General features: G+C 44.7%; 2 protein-coding genes and 1 long non-coding RNA gene across 3 annotated transcripts; 1 reads left to right on the forward strand and 2 right to left on the reverse strand.

Annotated features, from left to right (window-relative positions):
• Positions 1-1,700: 1,700 nt before the first annotated feature.
• On the forward strand, positions 1,701-12,354 carry LOC147328687 (uncharacterized). The gene is made up of 6 exons (XM_086297235.1): positions 1,701-1,834; positions 2,142-3,050; positions 3,319-3,415; positions 3,789-3,902; positions 9,230-9,393; positions 9,728-12,354. The coding sequence occupies exons 2-6, from the start codon at positions 2,695-2,697 to the stop codon at positions 10,188-10,190; spliced, it is 1,194 nt and encodes a 397-aa protein (XP_086153361.1). The 5' UTR covers positions 1,701-1,834; positions 2,142-2,694; the 3' UTR covers positions 10,191-12,354.
• A 1,230-nt stretch (positions 12,355-13,584) lies between these two features.
• On the reverse strand, positions 13,585-14,653 carry LOC147328688 (uncharacterized). The gene is made up of 3 exons (XR_015129984.1): positions 14,635-14,653; positions 14,240-14,433; positions 13,585-14,131 (listed from the first exon to the last, which is right to left on the reverse strand). It is a non-coding gene; the product is annotated as an uncharacterized LOC147328688 (long non-coding RNA).
• A 51-nt stretch (positions 14,654-14,704) lies between these two features.
• On the reverse strand, positions 14,705-16,283 carry LOC147328689 (uncharacterized). Its single transcript, XM_086297246.1, has 6 exons — positions 16,255-16,283; positions 16,032-16,142; positions 15,664-15,766; positions 15,532-15,584; positions 15,347-15,425; positions 14,705-15,126 (listed from the first exon to the last, which is right to left on the reverse strand). Exons 2-6 carry the CDS (start codon positions 16,032-16,034, stop codon positions 14,840-14,842), a joined length of 525 nt encoding a protein of 174 aa, XP_086153372.1. The 5' UTR covers positions 16,035-16,142; positions 16,255-16,283; the 3' UTR covers positions 14,705-14,839.
• Between the last annotated feature and the right edge of the window lie 4,566 nt (positions 16,284-20,849).

The raw sequence follows: 20,849 nt of genomic DNA on the forward strand, positions 1-20,849 counted from the left end.
CAGTAGCTGTTTCCAATGACCGCTGCAGAGCACTAACATACTGAAATTGGTTTGTAAAAAACAAACACACAACTAACATGTCTACTGTGCATTTTGACCTGGGAATATTGTCCGTTGACTCCATTCAGCTTGAGAGTTGCTTGACAGCAAGGCAGCAAGCAGAGCTTCAGAGCATCAGTCCACGAGACTGCAAGAAATGGAAATGCACTTCAAGAGAAAACAGTTGGAGATTGGGACAAAGGATGGGAAAAAACAGGAAAACTTGACACAGAGAGGCTGTGGTTGGTCCATGAGGAGAAAATAAAAGAACGTGGGGTTAAGTTCAGGACTAAAAGTATTAATTCTCAAGCTGCTGGGGTCCACATCTCTCTTTCCTTTCCTTGTGTGATGTTCACAAGAACATTAGTCTATTTCCTCTAGTTTCTGAGAAGAATATGGGAGAATATTTCTGGGACTAATGACCCAAAGGTGCCTGGACCCTGGATGGGAAATGGACTGATCTCTACAGTATCTGAGCTCAGGTGGCAGAGCAGGTCAGCCACTAATCAGAAGGTCGGTGGTTCGATCCCAGGCTGCCTCCTGGCTGCATGCCAAATATCCTTGGGCAAGATACTAACCCGTGTTTGCCTACTGGTGGTGGTCAGAGGGCCCGGTGGCGCCAGTGTCCGGCAGCCTCGCCTCTGTCAGTGCGCCCCAGGGTGGCTATGGCTACAATGTAGCTGCCATCACCAGTGGGTGGATGACTGAATGTAGTGTAAAGCGCTATCCGGTCTTTAAGTGATGACGTGACGAATCCTACTTCCGGGTCTAAAGTAGTCTGCGTTTAATATGGCTTTTGTGTTGTTAACATGTTTAATGTTTTGTATTTTCTTCTATTTAATCTCAAAAAGCTCCTAAAACAGTCAGTGATCCCTGTTGACCTCCCTCGGCTTTTATTACCGCTAATCATTTATTTAAGCTCAGTTTTTAAACCCTTAGGATGTAACTACAGCCCAGCCCATGCAGCAGTATATGAATGACTAACCTCGTATTGTGGATGGATTATCTCAGTTGTTCTCCTGGCTGAAGTTTGGTCCTTTTACAGCATCCTGCCATGCGATTACATTTGTTCCTGACCACCGAGAACACTCACGTTAACTTTTATCGAGTGGAAAAAAAGTTAGCTTGTTTATATTATGCTAACATAGCTGTGTCGCTAGCTGTCACGTAGCACATCATTATATACCAGCTAGCCAAACTTCAGTAACCCTACAAACGTCACTGCTGTTTAGTTTTCTGTCTTCATTTATGCTGGAAGTGATAACAGAGCTGTACGTTTTAATTTGTTTCCAAAACCCCGCAGTCAGGACATGCTATATTGTATTTAGATAGAAGCTAGCGAGCTAACTTCCTGCTAACTTCTAACTCCGTTAAATGTCATAAATTCCGTTTTCATGGATGCCTGGATGTTAAACTCAATTGTTACACCTGGTAGAGCAGAACGCTGATCATTTTATTAAAGATGAAAGACTTTAGACAGTTTTTCAACTCTCAGTAATGCCATAGTGATCGTTTGATATATGGACCTGCAGCGGAGTTTAGACCCAGACACGGCTAGTGACGTCAAATTTACAAATTTGTCCTGGGACAAAGTGTAAATGTTGTCCCAGGGACATCGTGTAAATGTTGTCCCAGGGACATCGTGTAAATGTTGTCCCAGGGACATCGTGTGATAGCTTGTTAATAATGGAATGAAAATTATTGATTGTTATTAACTTGTGAAAAAGAAGTGTAACAAATCCACATGTTATGTTCTTACACCCTTACAGAAACTGTGACTCCTTCACAATGTCAGGTAAATGTCAACTCAAGTTGAATAATCAACCAATCAAGCCTTTTTAGCCTTTTTACATGCAATGTTACACGTACAACTGTCCCTGGGACATCATGTAGAAGTTGTCCCAGGGACATCATGTTAAAGTTGCCAGAGACATACCATATGAAAGTTTAGCTTCTTTTAGCCCCTGTTTGTTTTATATTATATATATATATTTTTTTTAATATTATATTTAATATTTACATTGTATTGCAAAAAACCCCAAAACAAGTTAAAATGAATTAATTATTATTGACTAATTAAACCTTCGTTATTTTTCCACCAGAAATGGACGATAAAATTAGAAGAAGTGTTCTGAATGACGAAAAAAAAAGAACTGGAAAAGATACACAACTTTGTGTGCATGTGTCACAATGCCAGGAGGACCCATTCAGTGTTGTGTTAGAAAAATTGAACTCATTAACCCTTCATGGACATTATAAATGTTTAAATGTTGCCTCAGGTAAAGACAGGAAAAGAGACTATTACAAATTCAACTGCATCAGAGCTGGGAAAAAAGTCGAAACAGCTACAGAGCAGTGGGCTGTAAGGCCTATGTTTCATTTAAAGTACTCAAATGTTGGAAAGACCACACAGTCATCGTGCAGCGTACATATGATAAGCATGATGGGCATGATCCTTCGGACCCAAAAGACGCACATTTCAACAATATTTCCAGTGATTTGAGGAGGAAGATTGAGGAACTGCTTTCCCTTGGAACTAAGCCAGCCATCATACTAACTGAATGTCATAAATGGGCCAAAGAACATGGACACAGAGATCTTCACAACAGAGAGCATTTTGTCACACCACGTGACATTGACAGTGTTAGAACCTGCATGATGAGGAAGAAGCACTTTAACTGTGGAGACAGTCAAAGTGTACATACCTTACTTAATGGAAAACATCAAGAACATGTTCTCTTCTATCAACCATACACATCTGACCAAGAACTAATGATTGTTTTGCAGACACCTGTAATGAAATCAAACATGGAGAACTATGCAAAACAGTTAGTATTTGTTGACACCACGCACTGCGTTAACCAGTATTCATTTCCCTTATTCACACTTGTTGTAAGAGATGATCATGGGCATGGAGTCCCTGTGGCCTATGCTATTGTCAGCAACGAAAGTCAGAAAACCCTGGAAACTGTTCTTGGAATAGTTTGTGAGCATTTCCCAACTTCCCCGAGGTAAATAATACATTGACAGCTATTAATTTTGAAATAATTCCTTTTCAAAAAAGTTATAACATGCCAGAATCTAATGCTATAGCTGCAGCATGGGCTGCAAAAAACTTTCCTTTCCAGTTGTTAAAGTTATTCCTATAGGCTGTATGCAGTATTTTATATATCTACTTGTGAGTTGAAATGTTTAATTTGGCATTGAAGTGGTGCTTTGAGATAGCAAAAACATTTTCATACTGTTTAATCTCATTTAGTGTTTTCTTTTTTTCTGTAGAGCATTTATGGTTGACAAAGACTTTGCGGAAATAAATGCTTTGCAGAAGGTTTTTCCAGAGTCAGCTATCCTTCTATGCTGGTACCATGTCTTGCAGGTAAACCACATTGTTTTCTTTTCACATTGTCTAAGATGCACCTGAAACACATTTTTACAACAGGGTCCTGTTGTTATGATTTGCCTCATTGTGATATTCACCTACTCAGGTTAATGAATATAAAGGGATAAAATGTTGAGTGACTTTGTCCATTCATTTAAGACCACAGTGCACTCATCTTCTGGTGGCTGCTTCCCAAAGCTCTTTTTGACATTTAAAAATATGTTTGCCTGGTTGATTTCTGTAATGCACAGGTCCTCTTGTCCAGTGAGTGACAAAGTTATTTTTGGACGTCAGCTTTCTTTTATGCTTTTTGTACAGCTGCTCCTCTGTCTCTCTCTCCAGATGAACTTTTTTTCTCTTACATTCACAGGCTGTTAATCGATGGCTTTCAAAATCAGAGTCCGGGGTCCATGGGCTTTCTAACACCCAAAAGAGAAATGAAATCATTTCTTTCTTTTGTAAGCTGAAAGCTTGCACTGTCACGGTCGGACGGCCCTTTCCGGACGACCCTGCTTGTGTTTATGTTTTCTGTATGTGTGTTTGCTTCTCCCTCCCTGGCCCTCGGGGTTGTTTACGGAAGTGCGCGCCGTGGGAGAGGCGTGTCCTGGCGACTGTCGTCATTGGGAGTCCCTCTTCGCTGTTGCCGGCCCACTTGCAGCTGATTACCTGACCAGTGGTTGGTAATCATTCCTCCAGGCTAGAAAGGGGTATTTAACCTGGACTCGTGGCGACAGTCGACGTGGGATTATTACTCCGAACTGGTATAGTCTGTGCGAGCAGTGTGAGTGTGTTATTCGGCTAGCGTGTGGCTAACGCTGGATTTTCCTTCTTCCTCCAGGAGGGGCGAGCGGAGAAGCGAGTTGGGGAGCACACACACTAAGGGAGTTACTACACGGAACGCACTGGGAGCAAGGGACGAGCACGATTGGAAAATTGCACTTTTGAATGGATTGTTGGACTTGTCTGTTTCACTGTAAATAAACGCACTGTGTTTCTGTGAGCAAGAACCGCGCCTGGGTCCCTCTTTTCCGTGACAGAATAATCCCACCACCATGGACCCAGCGGATTCTGCTTCACGCCAGCTGTCTATCCAAGCGGAGGTTTTGGAGCGACACGAGGAAATGCTGAAGCACGTTTCAAAGGAACAAACTGCGCTTCTGCAAGCCATGACAGAGCTTAAAGGTATGTTGATTTCCTCACCTAATACGGCTCCAACGCAGCCCGCCCCTTCGCTGGAAGCCGCGGCAGCCTGTCCGCTTCCTCCTTCACCTCCACCGCGGCAGCGAGAGTACTCACTCCCCGCACCTGAAAAATTTGACGGCGAGTTGGGGAGGAGTCGGGGTTTTTTGACGCAATGCTCTCTTGTGTTTAGACAGCAACCTTGTGCCTTTGCCTCTGATTCTGCTAAAATCGCTTATTTGGTGCGACTTATGACTGGGCGGGCGCTTCAATGGGCTCAGGCAGTTTTAAATACCCAGCCCTCTGTGTCATATGACGTCTTTCTCAGCAAGTTTCGCTGTGTGTTTGATAAAGGCGCTAGCTCGGATGCTGCAGGTCATCGCATGTTTTCTCTGAAGCAAGGTAGGAGGAGTGTTGCTGACTTTTCCGTGGAGTTCTGGATCCTGGCGGAGGAGTCGGGCTGGGAGGAGAAAGCACTGCGTGGAGCCTTCCTCAACAGCCTTAAATGGCGGCCATCTAGCCTCCGTCACACATCGCACTCAGGAGGTTACACTCATTATTTCGGGAAATCACTCTGAGAAAATCAGTTTGTTGGTATTCAAAGCCCCCCACACCCCACTGGTACTGGGATTTCCTTGGCTCCAACATCACAACCCCCAAATCGACTGGGCCAAAGGGTGTGTAACTGGCTGGAGCACGCGGTGTCATGAACAATGTTTACTTGCCGCTGTCCCGGACAATCCTGGGACCGCCTCTGCGAAAAGCTCCTCACCCCCCGACCTTTCCTTGGTGCCCGCCGACTACCACGACCTCGGCCAGGTATTCAGCAAAAGTAAGGCGTTGTCTTTGCCCCCACATCGGCCTTACGACTGTGGAATCGACCTACTCCCAGGCGCTCCCCTGCCAGCAAGTCGGCTCTACAGTCTGTCTAAACCGGAACGCGAGACCATGGAATGCTACATAACGGAGTCTCTGGTCGCAGGCATTATTCGCCCATCTACTTCGCCTTTGGCAGCAGGATTCTTCTTTGTAAAGAAGAAAGATAAGAGCCTGCGTCCCTGCATTGACTTTCGAGGGCTGAACAAGATCACTGTTAGGAATAAATATCCACTCCCCCTGCTGGCCTCGGCATTCGAACTATTACAGGGGGCAGTCCTGTTCACCAAACTGGATCTTCGGAGTGCCTATCATCTGGTTCGCATCCGCAAGGGTGACGAGTGGAAGACGGCTTTCAACACCCACCTGGGGCACTTCGAATACTTAGTGATGCCCTTCGGTCTCACTAACGCCCCTGCGGTCTTCCAGGCCCTGATTAATGATGTGCTCAGGGACTTTATTAACCATTTTGTCTTCGTGTATCTGGATGACATTCTGATTTTTTCCAGGTCGCAGACTGAGCACATCAACCATGTACGTCTGGTCCTACGGCGCCTATTGGAGAACCGCCTTTTTGTGAAAGCGGAGAAATGTGAGTTCCATGTGGAAACTGTTTCTTTTCTGGGTTTCATTGTGGAACAGGGGCGTTTGCGAGCTGACCCGGCCAAAGTCAAAGCCGTAGTGGAATGGCCTATTCCCAAGACCCGCAAGGAGGTGCAGAGGTTCCTGGGCTTTGCCAATTTCTACCGCCGCTTTATCAGGGATTTCAGCAAGGTAGCACTTCCTCTAACCAACCTAACTTCTCCTAAGTTGTCTTTCCAGTGGTCCTCCGCAGCCCAGCAAGCGTTTGATCGGCTCAAGCACCTGTTTTCCTCGGCTCCGGTCCTCGTCCAGGCGGACCTCGGCCGGCCTTTCGTCGTCGAGGTGGACGCGTCCGATTCGGGCGTGGGGGCGGTTCTCTCCCAACGGATCGACTGCAAGTTGCATCCCTGTGCATTCTTCTCCCGCAGGTTGTCTCAGGCCGAGAGAAATTACGATGTGGGCGACCGGGAGTTGCTCGCCATCAAGTGGGCCCTCGAGGAATGGCGACATTGGCTGGAGGGCACTGAGCAGCCTTTCGTGGTGTGGACGGACCACAAAAATCTGGCGTATCTCAACGCCCGACAAGCCAGGTGGGCATTGGTTTTTACTCGTTTTCACTTCTCCATTACTTACAGGCCCGGTTCTAGGAACACTAAGCCAGACGCGTTGTCGCGCCAGTTCGCACCCGTGACCGATGAGGACGAGAAGGAAAAACCCATCCTGCCCCCTACCTGCATTGTGGGTGCACTAACATGGGAGATTGAAAAGGTGGTCTGGGACGCCCAGCGACAGGAGCCCGACCCTGGCACGGGCCCGAAAGGGAAACTTTATGTTCCGGCCACAGCGCGTAGTCAGGTCATTCACTGGGCACATACTGCCAAGTTTTCGTGCCACCCAGGTAAAAATCGCACTGTCTCCTTTCTACAACGTTTGTTTTGGTGGCCCTCTCTTGTTCTCGATGTCCAGAACTATGTTGCGGCATGCCCGGTGTGCGCACGGAACAAAACCTCCAACTCACCTGCTTCTGGCCTCCTGTGACTGTTACCCACTCCAAAACGCCCGTGGTCGCACATCGCCCTGGACTTCGTCACCGGCTTGCCTCCCTCTGCAGGTAACACCTCCATTCTAACCATTATTGACCGTTTTTCCAAGGCCGCCCACTTCATTGCTCTGCCCAAGCTCCCTTCTGCCTTGGAGACGGCCCAGTTACTGACGCAGCATGTGTTTCGGCTCCACGGCATACCCCAGGACATCGTTTCCGACCGTGGCCCTCAGTTCACCTCGCGGGTTTGGAAGGAGTTCTGTGCAGAATTGGGAGCTCAGGTCAGTTTGTCCTCCGGGTTCCACCCCCAAACTAATGGTCAGACCGAAAGGGCCAATCAAGAGCTGGAGGCCAGGTTGCGTTGCGTCGCATCATCGAACCAAGCGACCTGGAGCGAGCAGTTGGCCTGGGTGGAGTATGCCCACAACGCAAGCACGTCATCAGCGACTGGACTCTCGCCCTTCGAGGCGTCGCTGGGGTATCAACCCCCTCTCCTCTCCATCTCTGAGGGAGAGCTGGCGGTTCCCTCGGTCCAGCACCACCTTAGGCGCTGTCGTCGGGTCTGGCGGGCCACGCGCGCAGCACTCCTGAGAACGGCCGAGCGGAACAAGGCATTGGCGGATCGCCGTCGCACTCCTGCTCCGGATTATCAGGTCGGCCAGCGGGTGTGGCTCTCCAGCAAGCACATCCCTCTTCGGACTGAGTCCAAGAAACTGGCCCCTCGGTCTCTTGGCCCCTTTGCCATCCAGGGGGTCCTGAACCCGGTGACGGTCCGGCTGGCCCTTCCGCCTGCTATGAAGGTACATAACGTCTTCCATGTTTCTCAGGTTAGGCCCGTCCGGACCAGCCCTTTGTGCCCGCCCCCTGGGCCCCCACCACCCGCCCGGATTATCGACGGCGCCCCGGCGTATTCCATTACTCGCGTAATGGATGCCCGGCGCCGCGGTAGGGGCTTTCAGTTTTTGGTGGATTGGGAGGGGTACGGTCCGGAAGAACGTTCTTGGGTGCCGCGGTCTGCCATTCTCGATCATCGCATGGTGAGGGAATTCCGCCGCCGGCATCCGGACAAGTTTGCCAGGTCGCCCGGGGGCTCCCGTTAGAGGGGGGGTACTGTCACGGTCGGACGGCCCTTTCCGGACGACCCTGCTTGTGTTTATGTTTTCTGTATGTGTGTTTGCTTCTCCCTCCCTGGCCCTCGGGGTTGTTTACGGAAGTGCGCGCCGTGGGAGAGGCGTGTCCTGGCGACTGTCGTCATTGGGAGTCCCTCTTCGCTGTTGCCGGCCCACCTGCAGCTGATTACCTGACCAGTGGTTCGTAATCATTCCTCCAGGCTAGAAAGGGGTATTTAACCTGGACTCGCGGCGACAGTCGACGTGGGATTATTACTCCGAGCTGGTATAGTCTGTGCGAGCAGTGTGAGTGTGTTATTCGGCTAGCGTGTGGCTAACGCTGGATTTTCCTTCTTCCTCCAGGAGGGGCGAGCGGAGAAGCGAGTTGGGGAGCACACACACACTAAGGGAGTTACTACACGGAACGCACTGGGAGCAAGGGACGAGCACGATTGGAAAATTGCACTTTTGAATGGATTGTTGGACTTGTCTGTTTCACTGTAAATAAACGCACTGTGTTTCTGTGAGCAAGAACCGCGCCTGGGTCCCTCTTTTCCGTGACATGCACATCTGTAAGTGTAATTTGTCTATTTCACATTTTGATTTCTTGATTACACTAAGAGCATAATAACTTTCAGTTGCTAAGAAAAGTTACAGAGAGATACAAAATAGATTTTTGAAACAATTTCTAAAACTGGCTTCTTATCTTGCTTATCAAAACAAGTACTTAAGCTGTGCAGACCATCATTGTGTCACCCACTGTGCAGTAGAACTTGTGAGTGGGATTCTTTCACAGACAGATGCTGAAACCAAATATGCTTATAGGTTTAGTGTTCCTTCTTAGCCATTGTAAGGGAAGAAATAATTGCTTCTTAATACAAAAACACGACATATTATTAATAACTTAAAATTCTTAATGTTATTCAATAAAAGGAAAAGGGCTTCAATACATAATATTAAAGATTTCAATAGGTCTGTTAAATGGATTGAAATATATTCTGTTGCATCCAATTCTCTTAGGAGGACGACTTTAAAGCCACATCAGCAGAGTTCTGCCAGACATTTAAGCAATACCCTTTGGTGTGCCAGTATTTTCAGAAGCACTGGGAAGGCATTGGCCACATGTGGTGTGACTACGGCCGTCGCTTCAGTCACGCTCGTTCTGAAACAAACAATGTGATTGAAAGGTATGATTTATTATTTTGATCTCATTCGATTGTATTGCTGAAAAAAAGATATTATGCTTTAATCCAAGAGGCTAAACTAAGTAGGTTCTTCATGTCATTGCCAGAACAGGTTTTAGGCAAATCCTTTAAATTCTAGCAGCGTTTTTTATGTTATCACAACAAAAAACAGAGTAGGTGGATTTGCCTAAATCAGCTAAACCGGCACAGAGCATTCCTTTATAAAAGACGTGTGCAATAGGTATTCCAATGTTTTTTTTTAAATAATACAGTCTTGATTAAAACTTTAAATTCCTTCAATTACAGTTACTAATCATTTCAAATAACTGTTTTTCAGATTTTTCCACCGCCTGAAATACCAGTTTTTATCTGGCTACAAGAATAGGCATCTGGATGATCTGATTGAAGTGCTCCTAGGGAAGGCCGACGACTACTTCTCAGTCATAAAAACCCTGCAAGATGTGGGCCGCATGAAAAACAGGTTTGCTGACACCTTGTCTCAAGTTTCAGACTCTGCTTCAAGACTGATGGAAAGTGGTTGGGCTCTTAAAATTACAGTCAAGAACAGCCATGGAGTTAATGCATATCAAGTCCCATCTGAGTCAAGAGAAGACATGGTGTATGATGTCTGCCCTGTTGAGTCCTACTGCAACTGTACATATGGCTTACGAGGACTTCTTTGCAAGCATCTAGTGTTACTTGCAAAATTAGCAGAGGTTGACAATGACATCTATCCAAACATGGAAACAGACCTTGGCAAGAATTGCAGTGAAAGAAAGGCATTACTTTGTACACTGTGAGGACTTGAAAGTGATAAAAATGCCAAGTTTGTTTGGAAATCTGTGTTTTTTTGCATCGGCTGAAACACTTCAGTGCACTTGTTGTACGTTCTCTCACTATAACACATGTGCTTGCTTGAAGGTGGCTTGTAGCCATTTTAAACAAATGAAAAACTCTCTGAAAAGTCCTCTATCAACTTTGAATGACACTCCTGTAGTTGAAAGCACAGACAAAAAATGCACAGAAGATGCAGTTGGAAAACTAAATGCTGTTTTAGACACAGTTAAACAGTGGGCATTCATTCCAGAGGGCATTACTGCAATGATAGATGAACTGCATACAAATGTCTTAAAAACAAAACAAGAAGTAGGCAAAAGTATATGCCAGTACGAAATAAAGACGACAGATAATGCACGCAAAATTAGGCCATTGTATTCTAGCAAGAAACGTTCGGCCAGCATCGACATTCCAACAGTCTGAAAATGAATGTGAACAGTCGATAACCACTGAAAGGGAGACATCCTCTGGAGAAAATGAAAACCTTTTGGAATACAAAACAAAAAAGAGAAGAGTTAAAGCTAAGTATATGCACAAGTAGACTTTTGTGTGACATTTCAAAGGGACTGCATCCATTACTTCTGTTTATTGAAACTAAAGCTGTCTTAACTTTCTGCCAAGGAACAGATGAAAAGAAATTGTTTGCTCTCTCAAGCAGTTGTTATTTATGTGTGTTATTCATTACTTTGGCTTGGTTGCTGTTTTTGATACAAATTCTGATAGGTTTGTAGCTTGAACCCATCCGCTGGAACGTTGAAGGCAATATAATTACACTGCAAAGCAAGACACAAGTAGGCAAGGTTCTTCATGTTACTCGTGCACGGGAGAGAACCGGACAGGCACCGTTCCTTCGCTTGACCCCAGTTGCTCTCGTCCGTTCTCCCGTACCGCTGTTCTTTTATTGAGGTTACATGAATATGCATAGGTTCATTAACATATGACGTCTACATACACACAAAGAGTACCTTGCCTGTGTGTGTGTGTGTGTGTGTGTGTGTGTGTGTGTGTGTGTGTGTGTGTGTGTGTGTGTGTGTGTGGACTGCTGATCAAAGGGTCAAACATCCTTGGTCAGGAAGAGGGTAGCCTCCCCCTCACCCTAGATGGTTCATCCTAGATAACACGGTGAGGAAGTCCTGCAGTTCATCTAAACAAAGAGCACTTAGACTAGAACAGACGCAACTACGTTAATCCTACCATAAAACAATAAGACACGGTATGACCTCTCATGCTCCCAAAGTGCTGTCTAATACACACAAAGTTTGCAGACTATCAAGGATCAAAACCTCTACCAATCTACAACTAATTACAAAACTCTAAGCATATATAAGTAAATATTTCTAAGCATAAATGACAATCAATCTACTGTGTCTATCACTACTGTGACAATCAATCTACAATCTACTCCTGCACCATCGAGAGCGTCCTGACGTCAAACATCTGCACCTGGTTTGGGAACAGCACCAAGCAGGACAGACGAGATCTGCAAAGGGTGGTGCGCTCGGCAGAACGCATCATTCAATCAGAGCTCCCTGACCTGCTGTCCATCTACACCAAGCGGTGCAAGTCCAAAGCTAGGAAGATTATGATGGACCTCTCCCATCCCAACAATGGACTCTTCTCACTGTTGAGGTCTGGGAAGCGCTTCCGCTCCCTTAAGGCCAAAACAGAGAGAATGAGGAGGAGCTTCTTCCCCCAGGCTATTCGGGGCCTGAACCAGGTGTAGGACTGGACTCTCCCAAACACGTCACTATAAGACTGGACTCTCACACACGTCACCACACGCACCACCACACATTTCCTATAATCCTATAATTCCTATAATTTATAATCCTTATCTTTATAATCTCTTCTGCTATTTGCACATTCTTTACTCTAAATTCCTAAGTTAATTTGTAAATTTTTGTAGTAAATTGTAAATATTGTAAAACTTTTCTTCTGTCATTTAATGGTCGGGCATTGTACAGCTACAAGCATTTCACCCCCATGTCATACTGTGTATGGCTGTGTGTGTGTGACAAATAAAATTTGAATTTGAATTTGAATCAACAATACAAATCTAACAAATTCATCTGTGCCCATTGTAATATTTTCATATGTTACTATTTTTATATTGCTATGCATTATAAATAAAGGATTACTTATTACTATTAAAGGTCTGCATTTGCAATTGTTGGTATTATTTATAAAATATGCGCTCTTAAGTTTTTTGCTCCATAAAACGATACCTGTCGCTTTTTGGACATAGAGTATCAGCTGTTGAGAATCCTGGCTCATACAAAATAGAAGTAAAAGGTTTCAACATCCAGCCTTTTATGATTAAATACAAAGTGTAATAACAGAGTTATCGGGGTGTGATTTTGTTAATAGTTAATCATCCTTAATTGTAATTTAGAGTATGACTAAGTATAAGTTTAATAGTAATGATGAGTAAGAAAATATAGCCAGAGTAATGGAATGAGACTAACACCTGACCTCACACTGAGATTTGGTATGAAGTGGCATGTTTGTGCTAATGCTGACATTGGGGCTCAGAGTTCCTCTGTGTGTATATATTTGTGAACGTTAACTTGGCTAATGTCCAAGGGTTTGACTGCTTTCCTGTTGGATTGTATCACAAAGAACAGGGATAAGAGCACCAGTGGCCGTGCACACCCTCATCTCTCTCCTTCACCCGATCATTAGTGTTGGAAACCGGCATTAGCTCAGAGTAGATTAGACTTCAGTATAGTGCAAGTGATTTGATTTTATGATTATTTGATTCAGTTTTTTCTGTGTTCAAGCTCAATTACTTTAATAAAATATGTTGAATTAAAACAAATAAACAAACAAATAAACTGTGGACATTACCCTTTTAAACCTTTCTGAAACAAGACAGGTAAAAACCAGTGTATAAAAGTTTACATAGGTATAAATAGCTCTAACACTTTACTCCAGCCTGGCGTCCACACATGTGGACATCACATTTTGGGTTATTTAGACCAAATACTAAATCTTGATCAACAAGTGCCTGATATACAGTTACGAGGACATTATACTGCAACTGTTCTATCGAAATTTCAAATTAATGTCCTCATATGTGGCTCTCATTTGTCTCAGAAACAAAAATTAGGTTAAAAAAAAAAATCTGGTAATTCTTTCTTTTTACATTCATCGGGTTCCAATCGGCCCAAATATCAAAGAGAAATTAAAAATGCTGCTGTGGAAGATTTCGGATCTCAGGGGGTTAAAATGACCAGACCCCTCCGGCCTGTTTTCCAGGCCACTAAATTAAACCCAGTCAATTACCAATTGCACAGAATAAAAACCTACGAGGTCCACTAATAGTCCAAAAGTCCAAATCTTTAATAGAGAAGACAGGCAGAACTCAAACAAACAATAATCCAAACGAGGAGCATATATACACACTGGAAAGTAAATAATTATAAGTTATTAAATCAGACTAATTAAATACAGTAAAACTAATAAGGGAAGACGAACACACGGGAAATAAAAATAACAGTGTAAACATACCAAAACTCAAAATAAAACAGGAAAGCTACTACAAACCGAGTGTGACACAATTACATTCATATTGAAACATATGTGATAATTTTCTTTCTTTGTAGCATTTTTAAGATATGTGTTAGAACAGTCATTATGCTGTTTGGATTAGGAACCAATCATTTTTGCCAAATAGTTAACACAAACTTAGAACAACAATGAACAATTTTCAAGATTCTGATTTACAGAACAAACAAAAGTCACAAAAGGTTTCATTATTTAAGAGACAAGATCAAGTTTTTCACACAGGAATGAAATGACAGAATCCAGTGCAGCGGGGCCAAAGGTGTGTGTCAGCAAACTGAAGGTTGAGGAATCAGTCAGCTCATGTTTAAGATTGTGTTGGATTTTGAGAAGAGTCTGTCTGTTATTAGAAAGTAAGATTAACAATGTTACACCAATAACCCAAATACGGGGAAATGACAAATAATACCAAAAAAGATACAACTTTCATATTGTTTTACTAACTTACTTTGTCATATCAGCACTTGAATGGTCGATGCCTTTACAGACCATGTCTGTTGTGACATCGCAGGCCAATCTTCCGGCAAACCCGAGGGCTAGCTCCCCAGCCTCCTCTTCACTCAGAACACTAAACACTGTTACTTTAGTTTTGGCCTTCTTAGGCCTGTCAAGAATCATTGCGGGCAGTTTGGCTTTACGGCCCTAAAAAAGAAAAAGTGCAAACACCAAAAGAGCAGAGAGAGAGACACACACACGCGCACAAAGTTAAATGCTTTTGTTTACATGGTGTAATTGTGTATATGTTGCAGCAAATGCACAATTTCCAGCCACATTGTCACTTCATTGATACGAGTAACCCGGATTTATTTCAGGTGACATCAAAATCACGAAATGTATATCTACCCCAATCAAACCTCTGAAAACATGAACTGACATGTTCTCTGCATTGATTCTGTGCTTGATCTCGTCTTCTGTTATTGTGTAGGTTTTCTTTTTTGAGCTTGGTACAGATAAGCGACCATGCACTCTGTAAACTGTACTAGTTCCTTCTGAATCAGTTTGAAATTCTGCATCTGCATCGATCCTGTCAACATCAGCAGCAGCAGCATTATCTGTACTCAGACTTGTGCCGTATACTTTCTTTTTCTTTGTCTTCAGTCTGTGTACCTTCATCTCTTTCAGTCTGTGTACCTTCATCTCTGACTGTCAGTCCTCCTATCTCACTGTTACTTGTCGGTTTGCTGCAGATGTTCTCTCCCTTAGGAACTTTTCCTTTGTCATTCGCTGCCTGATGCTTTCCCTGATGACATTCTTCACTGGCTACTTCTATTGCTCCTCCTGTATAGCCACCTACTATGCTGCACAACTCCTTTCCCTCTGCTGTGCTGCACTGTGCTGTTACATAAAGAAGAATGATATAAACAGCACTATATCAATTTTATTGTGAAGAGAAATCCCCACAATACGACACAGTTATGTCTAAAATAGTTTTGTGTAAAAACTGGATCTTGAAACGTCCACTTTAATTACACAGTCCTGGTGTGCAAAGGCAAAATTACGAAATTTTTTTCACTTTAAACATTTTTGGACATTGTTTAGTTATATTGTGACTTACTCTCACAGAAGATACAGATGCCACAAACAGACTTTGAACAACGCATGTGCTTGTATGCACCACATTTCTGGCACTGCACCTGTGAATTAAAAAAAAAAAAGAAGAAGAAATAAACAAACAAAAAACAAATGAACAAAGTCCATTAAATAAACAATCTATATGGCTAAGGACATGTCATAGTGTACCCGGTCTTTGGCTGCAATCACACACCAGCACTGACTGCACTTCCTAGTTCGATCTGCAAAATATAATTTGTTTAAGTACAAGTTACATTTTCCAATGTTAGAGAAAAAGAAGGCGGCTAATTTTATCTTTACCTATTGAGGAAAATAAGTAGTGGCAAAGTCGGGACCTGAGCTTTGTGATTTCAGTGTTGTACTCCTCCACTTGTGTTTTACCGTCAATGAGAGATTGGGCAAACTAATAACTGACGAAGAAGAATAAAAAGAAAGAACAAAAAGAATTAGATTAACAAAGAAATGTTTGTTTTTAACCCCCCCCCCCCCCCCCCCCCCCCCCCCCCCGAGAAAAAAAAACAGAGCAACCAAAGCAAAGCATTACTGCTGAAATGGTTCAATCTACAAAAAAATTTGAGATTTTACCATCCTGCCTCTAAGGCTTTAAAAACTGAATAGGCAAAAATGTAAGCATTACTTATATAGGTTAAAGCTATAGTTTTCAGTACCATTATGACATGCACTCCACATGAGTTCCCATCCTCCCATCCTGTTGATGTGGGTGGCTCACATGTGACAAGGTCCACTCTCCAGCGCAGCCTCTTGCTGAAGCAAATGAGCTGAGAGATCGCAGTTATTACAAATAAAAAGCATATAGAGAAATCAATAACCACGTTCGGTAATGATTTCAATTAAATTAAATATGTTATGTTAAATATGTTAATTAATTACCTCCAGTTTTTCAACACCGCACTTTTTCTGACCTCCGACTCGCCAAATGAATTCATATAGACTATGGTCCTCTAGGGTATGTCACAAAACTGTTTTGTAAAAAGATGGATATGGTAGGCTTGGGCCGTGAGCTTTCCTAATGAGGGACACTGAAAAGTATCATGCACTAGAGAGAGGGCAAAATCTGTACAACTTACAAACAAGGTCCAGTGGCTGCCGTTTTCCAGACAGGCTCCAATCAATTTCTCATACATCTGAAAGATGTTTTTCTGGAAATAAAAAGAATGTGACAAGTATGTTTTTCTGTCAAGAATGACACTGCAAAACTGCAAAAGCTTGTCAGGTGAGACTTGTAATTAATTCTGCAGATACACAAACATATAGAAAGTGTCATTTTTGGTTTACATTAATTAATTTCTATAGTGTGTACAAAACAAATCAAGACCACAGACTCAACACGTACCACTAAATTTTTGGTGTTCTTTATCAGTTGGCCAAGACAAATGTTTTAATCTGTGTGCATTGCTTTTGAACAAGTCTTTACACAGAAAAGGTTTCAGAAAGGTGTTTTTCAGGTTCTTCTGACAAGGTTTCAATTTTGGAAAATGCTGTTTGTTTATAGTGGCAACTTATAAACCCTTTGTGATAAGAACATAGTTACCACAGTCCAAGTCATACCTTCAAAAAGTATGCACTTTGTGCTCTTGTGGACCCATCCAAAATTTTTCCAGTGATTTGGCTTGGTATTGGATAAATGTGAGGGAAATTCTATAAAAATAACATAAATACATGTTTTCAAATACATTACAAAAAACGTAAACATGCTATGTCATTATGATCAAACAAGCTTTTCAACATACCTCACACTGCAAATAGATTAGACCATCTATTACCTTATAAAACAAATAAATAAATACATATAAATAAAAACAGAACTAAGGAACACGATTCATTAAGTAAATTGTACAATAAAGTGTATTTAAAGCAGAATTTAACATTAGTTTTATTACAACATAAAAGGATTTTTATGTCAAGAGGTACTGTTAGGTATTTTAGTACCATGGTAGCATTTACTGGATATTGTTTTATAGTGACATTATACAGGAAAACTCTGTCATTCAATAAGGCCCCTTTGTTTTAGTTATTTTTCTCTTTGACCCAAGAATTGATGTGTGAGAATCACAGGCTGGTACAAGGTTGAAATACCACAGAGATCACTCCCTCAGCTACATTAGTTTCTTAATCTCTTAGGAGACGCCTGTTGAAGGCCAGATGGTTTGTTTCAGATTTCACTAATGAAAGAACTCTTTATTTTGTGCCTTGAAAATATGTCGCTGAGATAATCACAATTGTAGCTGAACTAATAAACTACACAAAGGATGCTTCTTCACCCAAGGGCAGGAAGACGCTCCCTTATCTTGGTCTGTACTGGTTTAAACTGATAATCTGCTGTCTCATGAATTTTACCCTCTATATAAACTGTTGTACTTGTGAATAAAGTTGAGTCAATTTGGGAAGACAACCTGAAGCAGTCTCTGTTTTCTTGTTCTCCCAAGCTGCTCCCGAGCTCGTACTAACACGCTGAATGGCATGCTTGAATATTACTTGAGAATATATTTGACTGTGTTACAGACTAAGGGACATTCTCTGCTGATAGGTGAAGGTACATTCTCTGCTGATAGACGTCCACGCCTCGAAGGAAGTCGATCCACGGATTAGGCCCTGGAAACCGTTTCCTTCAGGTACCTCATCTGAAATGTTAGTCTGGTCAAACAGGGATTTCAAACTTGAAATACCAATAGAGTTTGGTCCAGCTACTCCCACAAGGTAATCTGTGAGAAAGCATATGCTGTAGTCAACAGATATCATTTTCTTTTTGCATGCTGCAACCATCATCCATTTCAGTCTTCTAGGAGCTTTGTCTGGTTGTAGTTCTTTTTTCTCCTCCTCATCTATTAATTAAATTGTTTTCTGACCTTCCTAACTGTTTCCAACCTGTCTTCCCAATGTGATGTTTAAGCAATATATGTATGGTCAGAAGGGGGTGAAATTTTCATTGCAGTTGTACGTGTAACATTGCATGTGATAATAAAAGGCTTGATTGGTTGATTATTCAACATGAGTTGACATTTACCTGACATTGTGAAGGAGTCACAGTTTCTGTAAGGGTGTAAGAACATAACATGTGGATTTGTTACACTTCATTTTCACAAGTTAATAACAATCAATAATTTTCATTCCATTATTAACAAGCTATCACACGATGTCCCTGGGACAACATTTATACAATGTCCCAGGGACAACATTTACACGATGTCCCAGGGACAACATGTCACGGTGGTTAGAGAGTAGACTCAGGCGCGGAGCTCAGAAATAATGACAGTGCATTTATTTACAGTGCAGCAAGGTGACAACAGTTCAAATGTGCAACAGTGGTGATAGTGCGTCCCTCCTTCCATGTAAGCCCGTGCGTAGTAATGAGTGCCCGTCTCTCCTCCAGCTGCTTCCCTTGTTTCCATGAATCCTCCGTCAATCCCTGGGTGAACACACACACACACGACAGCAGAATGAGTATGACGATCGGACAGCACTACAATAACGTTTAGCGACTCAACGACACTACCAGGCTTAGTGCAATACTCCAGCGCTGTCTGTCGCTCAGCCACACCATTAAGTAGCCCTGCTGAAGATGGAAGTTGATTGGCAGCAGCTGGTGGCTTGACTGTAGGTGTGGCAGCTCCGGGCGACAGCACCTCCGGGTCGAAGGTAGCCCGTTGCTAGGCTACCCCCCAACACATCACAGCAGAGCCGGAGGGGAAGACAGAGCGACAGGAGAGACACATACACACGCACACAGATATACACACACACACCGGCAGGTCGACCGGTCAGGGCACCGTCAGATCCTGACAGTATCCCCCCTCTAATGGGAGCCACCCGGCGACCTACCAAACTTGTCAGGGTGCCGGCGGCAGAACTCTCTCACCATGGCATCATCGAGAATCGCAGACCGCGGCACCCAGGAACGCTCTTCCGGACCATACCCGTCCCAATCCACCAAAAACTGAAAACCCCTACCGCGGCGCCGGGCATCCATAATGCGGGTGATGGAGTACGCCGGGGTGCCGTCGATAATCCGGGCGGGTGGCGGAGGCCCGGGAGGCGGGCACAGCGGGCTGGTCCGAACAGGCCTCACCTGCGAGACATGAAAAACATTGTGAGTTCGCATGTTACAAGGCAGGCTCAACCGAACCGTCACCGGATTCAACACAGACTGGACAGGAAACGGGCCAATGAACCGAGGAGCAAGCTTCCTAGATTCAGTCCTGAGAGAAACATGCTTGGTCGAGAGCCACACCCGCTGGCCCACCTGGTAGTCCGGTGCCGGGACGCGGCGGCGATCGGCCAGTCTCTTGTTCAGGGCCGCCGTCCTCAAGAGGGCTGCCCTGGCGGCGCGCCACGCTCTCCGACAGCGCCGCATGTGGAGCTGGACCGAAGGAACGGCCAACTCTCCCTCAGAGATGGAAAGAAGCGGGGGCTGATAACCCAAGGACGCCTCGAACGGGGACACACCGGTGGCCGCCGACGTACTGGAGTTGTACGCATATTCCACCCATGCAAGCTGCCCGCTCCACGTCGATTGGTTGGAGGAGATTACACAGCGCAGCATAGCCTCCAGTGCCTGATTAGCCCGTTCCGTCTGGCCGTTGGTCTGGGGATGGAAACCCGAGGACAGGCTGACCTGAGCCCCCAGCTCCGCACAGAACTCCCGCCACACCCGGGACGTGAACTGGGGACCACGATCAGACACGATGTCCCAATGAATGCCATGGAGCCGAAAAACATGCTGGGTGAGAAGGCGAGCCGTCTCCAGAGCAGAAGGAAGCTGCGGCAGGGCTACAAAGTGGGCAGCCTTGGAAAACCGGTCAACAATAGTGAGCACAGCAGTGTTGCCTGAGGACGGAGGCAGTCCCGTAACAAAGTCCAGAGCAATATGCGACCAGGGACGCATGGGAACAGGCAAAGGGCGTAGGAGGCCAGCACGCGGCGAGGTTGGCATCTTGTTCGCAGCACACACAGGACAAGCCGCCACGTATTCCCCAGCATCCCGCAACAGAGAGGGCCACCAAAACAACCGGCGCAGGAAAGAGACGGTGCGGTTCTTACCCGGATGGCAGACAAAATGGGCGGTGTGAGCCCACTGAAGCACCTTACCGCGGGCCGACGCAGGAACAAACAGCTTGCCCCCCGGGCCCGTGCCAGGATCCGGCTCCCGCCGCTGGGCGTCCCGCACAACCCGCTCAATCTCCCAGGTCAAAGCGCCGACGAAACAAGAGGGAGGCAAGATGGGCAAGTCCTCCCCATCGCCCCCGGCCTCAGGTGCAAACTGTCGAGACAGTGCATCAGCCTTGGCGTTGCGAGACCCGGGCCTGTAAGTGATGGAAAGGTCAAAGCGAGCGAAGAACAGGGCCCACCTGGCCTGTCGGGCGTTAAGGCGCTTCGCAGCCCGGAGGTACGCCAAATTCCTGTGGTCAGTCCACACCACCACTGGATAACTGTTCCCCTCCAGCCAGTGACGCCATTCCTCCAGGGCC

The sequence above is a fragment of the Aulonocara sp. 'chitande type north' Nkhata Bay genome, linkage group LG6, assembly GCF_057382095.1.
Source record: "Aulonocara sp. 'chitande type north' Nkhata Bay isolate Kocher_YH1m ecotype deep benthic linkage group LG6, A_spYH_male_GT1.1, whole genome shotgun sequence".
NCBI lineage: Eukaryota > Metazoa > Chordata > Actinopteri > Cichliformes > Cichlidae > Aulonocara > Aulonocara sp. 'chitande type north' Nkhata Bay.

Coding starts and splice junctions, on each gene's coding strand:
- LOC147328687 (XM_086297235.1), top strand. CDS start 2,695: ATGATGAGGAAGAAGCACTTTAACTGTGGAGACAGTCAAAGTGTACAT. Junction 3,416..3,788: donor GCTGGTACCATGTCTTGCAG/GTAAACCACATT, acceptor TTACATTCACAG/GCTGTTAATCGATGGCTTTC. Junction 9,394..9,727: donor ACAAACAATGTGATTGAAAG/GTATGATTTATT, acceptor ACTGTTTTTCAG/ATTTTTCCACCGCCTGAAAT.
- LOC147328689 (XM_086297246.1), bottom strand. Junction 15,585..15,663: donor CTACTTATTTTCCTCAATAG/GTAAAGATAAAA, acceptor TATATTTTGCAG/ATCGAACTAGGAAGTGCAGT. Junction 15,127..15,346: donor CATCTGTATCTTCTGTGAGA/GTAAGTCACAAT, acceptor TTTATGTAACAG/CACAGTGCAGCACAGCAGAG.